Raw genomic sequence first — 6,273 nt, 5'->3', positions numbered from 1 at the left:
TCGGGGGTTCCTCTTCAACCTTGAAAGATTTGCTTGTTGATTACCTCACTGAATCTTGATATTGACAAAAAGCCCTAAAAGCAATTGGTATTGACATTTACCTAGAGGGATGCAAATAGCATCACCAGTCACAAAGTTTCAAAGACCATGACCCATTTTCAATGAAGGTGCGGGAGGTGGGTGGCCTTTTCTTGAAAATCAGTTTCAACCATGATCTTGTAGATCCATTTGATGGATTTAAATTCTATGCTAGTATATTTATTTTAAAATACTAAATATCTTAAAATTTAATTAATTTTTTATTAAAATTGTTTTTAAAGAGAAGCTCATTCAATATTAAATATTTTCAATTTAACTAAAGGATATGGTATAGGTTAGTTATGGGTTCTTTTAAAAAAAAATTTAATTTTTTTATTCGATTCCCCCCCAAAAATACTTATGAGGTGATAATAAGTATTATCACCCACTCCTAAAGAACCCATAACAAGGAATCAATAGTGAATATCCTTAAAAACAATATTAGATCTTGTGTTTATGTCTAAAGGTGCCAGTGTGTGTACATGTATACATAGATATATGTATGTACATGTATACATACACATATGTATGCATGTATGTATACATACACATGTGTATACATCTATGCATGTGCGCATGTGCACACGTAACACTAAATATTATTAAAGAGAATTTTAAATATTAATTTTTTTAAAGAACCCAATCACTTTCCATCTTAACGAGTGTTGTTCCATATTTATTGAATAAATATAGTAATATTTAAAATATATAAATATTTCAAATATATAAATATAAAATAAAAATTAAACTTAATCAAATTAGTTTTTAAAAAAAAAAGAAAAAAAAAGAAAGAATTGTGGAAGTGATTAAAGTTGAATTTTCTCCATTAAAATTTATATTTTTTTCTTTAAATTCTAATTACACAAAAACTAGTGTGACTAATGGAGTACAATTGTGTTAGTGTGTACAAAAACAATTAAAGAACCAACATATATTTAAAAATAAAATAAATTTCTAAAGTATTTAAAACTCTTAAATAAATTTTAAATATAATAAAATAAAATAATCTTAAACAAAAATAAAATAATACTTAAATAATTCAAAAGTGAAATAAAAAATTATAATAAATATAAATATCTTAAATTAAAAATTTCCTTATTTAAAAAATAGCTAATATTTTCAAAACAATAGAAAAGATACTTTTTCAATACATTTATCTTAAAAATATTAACTTTAAAGAAATATATGTAGAAGTCTTTTAAAACATGTATTATGATATTTATACTAATTAAATGCATGAAATTTTCATAGTCCTTGTTATATTGTATTTATAATTTTATTTATTTAATTTTTTGTAACTCTTCTTTACTACCTTTTCCTTTTTCTTTCTATATACCCTTAGATCCCTTGAATGTTGTGCCCCTCCTCTTTTTAGTGAGCTTGGTTTGCTATCATTCTCATTTCTCTTTTTTAGTATTGATGGAAAATTTGATCACACAATCAAATTCAAAAGTAATCAAATTAATGTATCTATACTAGTTTTTTTTTCTTAAATGATAAAATTAAGAGCAAACAACACCAATATAATTATAATTCAATTCAAAACTATCACTAACAATATAAAACTAGAGATAAATGATCTACCTAAGAATTTGAACAAATTATAGAATTGCCAAGCAAACCCACTACACTGATTGTTTCAAAGACAAATTATGCATGACCCTACAACAAATAGTCACAACTAACTACCAAAACATATATAGATAAGACACTATAAACAATACGACAATTTGATCAAAACATCTCTTACAATATCAACAAATCTCCACACCACCCCAATCAAACTCATCTAGTAGAATGAAAATAATTGCAAATAATTGTTAGGAACAAACAAATCGTTACCAAAATACTCTAGACAAACAATTATCAAATCAACACATGAATACTTGAATTGAAATATCTATTGAACTCATGTTGCAAAGAATAATAGGTTGGAAAAAGTTGAGGATAAGGTTATAATAGACAAGAGAAAGTTGAGAATAAAGTTGGTTTGTTGGATAATCTTAAATCCCATAGACTACTTAATCTTATAAACATCATTATAAAAAAAATCATTCCATTTCAATCATTGAAAGTAGACCTCTCTTTATATACTAATAATATAGCACGTGCATAAAAATGAGTGCAATAAAGCCAACAAGTAAGGTAGTGTTAAATCAATTTTGTACTGGCCATGTGGTATGTCCCCTCTCCCTAAAGTATCTAGCACTAGGTGTAAAAGAATAAGAAATCCATGGGAAAGTGCATTCCATTGTTGGCACCTAGCACTAATCATGTAGATCAGATAAACCAATTCCACATTCATGGGGAACTTTATTCTCTCTCATACGTGTAAAGCAAAAGCAAATGCACATTCTTTATCCCTCTACGATTGGAACAAATTTAAAAACACAACATTGGCATAGATAAGGCCTTGTCCATTTGTGTGGTGGAATGATGAAGTTTTCCAAACTCAAAATCCTCTCTACATCTATAGCTATCAACAATCTCAAAGCAGATAAGGATGAAGCCCATGTTTTTCCCATTTCCGAAGTTGCAGATAAGGATGAAGCCCATGTTTTTCCCATTTCCCACTTCGGAAATGGGGTCCTTAGATAGTTTGATGAGATCATTCATGATTCAAGAAGTACCCTCTCTCCTTGCTTTACCTATTCATCAACCCCTAATTGCATCCAAATCTTTAGGCTGATCACCTTGACGTGGAAGTGACATTCAATGCATTTGGACATGAACAAAGAAAGAGGTTTCTACAGTCCAGATTCAAGGAACCTACTTTTTTGCATGCACCCAGTTGTTGTCCAAGGAGTTTATCACCCATAAAAGAACTCCCTTTCATGGTTCGCTGTAAGTTCCGTTGTGATGAAGTTGTGCAAATTGCTTGTCAATGTACGAACGGTGTACATGCACTCCGAGCTCTATGGAATGAACTCCAGCTTTTAAAAAGAATCTTCACTTTCGGGCTTGGATATTCGCAATCTTACCATTTGGGTGATTTTTGATTTGCACCAGGTGTATAAGATCGAGCTGGTTGATGAAACACATGGTCCGGAAAAGATTCCTCTTACACTTTCGTGGAGATCCATGACAAGATGAAACTGACGTGTATGCAGGGATAAGAATGTGACTAAATTGTTTTTATTCAATTATATTGGAAGTTGGAATTATCACGTCAAAAAGGTGGCTGATGCACTAAGTTTGATCTAGTGGTGGGATTTACTATTTAGCAATATTTTAGCTGCATGCCAGATTTAATTTTTAAAAATCAGATTTCTATATTAAGCCCACCCCAAAGGTATTCACTGCATGTCTAGACTCTCAAGTCTCTACAGATAGATGCTATTTGGGTTCCAGAAAAATAGGATTTGCTATAGAATTTGAGTTCTGGAGGTCTAAAAAGGGCAGTTGTGCGTGCTGAAATTTTTATTATATAAGGAGGGTATTTGGGTTTATGAATGCTGCTCAGTTTAGTGTTTTGGATTTGTGCTTTTTCTAGGCTGCGCTAGTAAAGGCTTATAAACAAGTTCTGAACTATTGGGTGGCTAGATTTTTATTGAAATACCTTTGCATCAGGTTTGTAAGGCATAAAAGTATTTCGGAAATTCTTTATTGCATGTTGGTCATTGAATTTAGTACTGCAAGGCCTCGTTAAAAATATAATCAGGTGGGTGGTGGTCTTTTCGCATAAGTTTTGAGTGATTTTTGAGTCATAATTAGCGATGGAGGGATCCATACTGCCGCGCAAGAGGTCCTTTGAGGATGGAGATGGCGAAATTTCAAAGAAGGCCCATGCCAAGGCTGCGAAAACAAGCATTGATCCTGTTCAAGGACTAGCTAGTGCCCGCCATGAATTTGGGGAGCATGGAGGTGTCAATATGTCCATTGAAGCTTCTGCAACCTTCACAGTCATGGAGCCTGAAACAATGAAAAGAATGTTCAGCGGGGAGCTTGGTCCAGATAGAGATTTCTTTATATACAGCAGGCATTTCAACCCTACTGTGCTGAATCTTGGGAGACAGATGGCTGCTTTGGAGGGGACTGAAGCTGCCTATTGCACTTCTAGTGGTATGTCTGCTATATCCTCTGTTTTGTTACAGATGAGCAGTCATGGAGATCACATTGTAGCCTCTAGGTGTCTTTATGGAGGTACCCATGCACTTTTAGCACATTTTTTCCCCAGGGCTTGTGGTGTGTCAACAACTTTTGTTGATATACACAAGCTTGACGATGTTAAAAATGCTATTAAGCCATCCACCAAGGTCTTGTATTTTGAGTCCATGTCAAACCCTACTCTGGCAGTGGCAGATATCCCAGCTTTATCAGCCATTGCACACGAAAGAAATGTCAAGGTAGTTGTGGATAACACTTTTGCCCCCATGATATTGTCTCCTGCAAGATTAGGTGCTGATGTTGTTGTTCATAGTCTTTCAAAATATATTAGTGGGTGTGCAGACGTTATAGCAGGAGCTGTATGTGGGTCTGCGGATTTGATAAATTCTATGATGGATCTTCATCAGGGATCTCTTATGCTTTTGGGACCCACCATGAATCCAAAGGTGGCATTTGAGATCTCTGAAAGGCTTCCCCACTTGGGATTGAGAATGAAGGAACATTGTCATAGGGCATATACGTATGCCACAAGAATGAAAACATTGGGCCTTAGAGTCATATATCCTGGCTTAGAAGACCACCCACAGTATAATCTTCTAAAATCTATGGTTAACCCGGGTTATGGGTATGGGGGAATACTGTGTTTGGACATGGTGACAGAAGAGAAGGCTAATAAGTTGATGCACCAACTGCAGAATCATACACAGTTTGGGCTCATGGCAGTGAGCTTGGGGTACTATGATACCTTGATGTCTTGCTCTGGTAGCAGCACTAGCAGTGAAATGAGCAAGGAGGAGCAAGATTTTGCAGGGATTTCAGAAGGGCTGGTTAGAATGTCTGTGGGTTATACTGGCACTCTTGAGCAGAGATGGAACCAATTTGAGAGTGCGCTCAATAGGATGACCGACTATGCTTTTTAATGTCTACAGTTAAAATCTTTAAGCTATGTTATTTTGTCACAGATATAAAGACTAATACCATATCTAGGTGTGCTTTTCTCTAAACTTCTAGCACTGCGGTTTCTTCTTACGTGAAGCTCCTATAATGCTAAGTATAGTTTGTATATAATGCTAGTTTCTAAGTCTAGAATTCATGATAAGGTGTGAGTACTTATGAAGACAAGTATGTCTATGTAATTTTTTTGTTAATGGATTCAAATAAAACTTGTTTTGTTTCTTAATGCATGTGTGGGTTAGAAGCATCAGGAGTGATTAGCTTGCATGATATTTATCTTATTTTGATGGTTGATTATTATAATTCATCCATCAATTTGTTTAGATGTCCAGGGGTAGTATTTATGTGATGTATATGTTCTGTGCTTACGCAAGAATTTTGTCTATATTACTTCATCAAAACAACAAAGTATTGCCTGAATATATCCAAGTAAACTTGAAATTTTACATTCAATAAGAATATTTAAGTTTTTATGCAATGTCAATGCTGAATAAACTGAAATTCGTTTAGTTATGCAAGAATTTTGTTGAATTTTTTGAGCAATGTCCATGCTGAATAGATTGAAATTCATGAAAGATACAAAATATTGTTAAAGGGCCTTATACATATTTACATTTACAAATATAAGAACTGAAATGAAAAAATAAATGCTTTAAGAAACAGAACCAGAACTATGATTGTGATTAATTGGAGAAGGTAACTACAAGTAATGATTCATGGTCACCAGAAATGAGCCTCTCAAACCTACCTTCAATGCTTATAATAAGTATTGTTGTCTCCATATAATTCCGTTGTCTGGTTGTGCTTTGGACATGTGAGTTGGAAATGCAATTATATCAAGACTCAATTCTTGTTGAGGTTAGCTTTTGAACTATCTGATAAAATTATGCAATATCCTGCTGTCGTTGAGCCTCCTGTGTGCAACTGTCAGTGATTGAATCTGACTGGCTAGACACTTAAGCATCTAACAACAGATAGATAAAGTTTTTAGATATTTTCCATTTGTGGGTGTATCTGTCTGTCTATAATGATGATGCAACTGTAGCCTCCAAAGCCTGGACTTGAGAATCTATTGAATGGAGAAATCTGCTTTTAGAGTACCTTGCACACAACGGGTACATGGTTTAGGATGTT

At 33.8% G+C, this 6,273-nt stretch overlaps 1 protein-coding gene across 1 annotated transcript; it reads left to right on the top strand.

Moving 5' to 3' along the window:
• Positions 1 to 2,626: 2,626 nt before the first annotated feature.
• Positions 2,627 to 5,365, top strand: LOC131067099 (methionine gamma-lyase). Its single transcript, XM_058002036.1, has one exon. The coding sequence runs from the start codon at positions 3,795 to 3,797 to the stop codon at positions 5,103 to 5,105; it is 1,311 nt and encodes a 436-aa protein (XP_057858019.1). The 5' UTR covers positions 2,627 to 3,794; the 3' UTR covers positions 5,106 to 5,365.
• Positions 5,366 to 6,273: the final 908 nt, after the last annotated feature.

The sequence above is a fragment of the Cryptomeria japonica genome, chromosome 5 (assembly GCF_030272615.1).
Source record: "Cryptomeria japonica chromosome 5, Sugi_1.0, whole genome shotgun sequence".
NCBI lineage: Eukaryota > Viridiplantae > Streptophyta > Pinopsida > Cupressales > Cupressaceae > Cryptomeria > Cryptomeria japonica.
The sequence above is the reverse complement of the archived record's forward strand: the minus strand, read 5'-3'. Positions and strand labels throughout refer to the sequence as shown.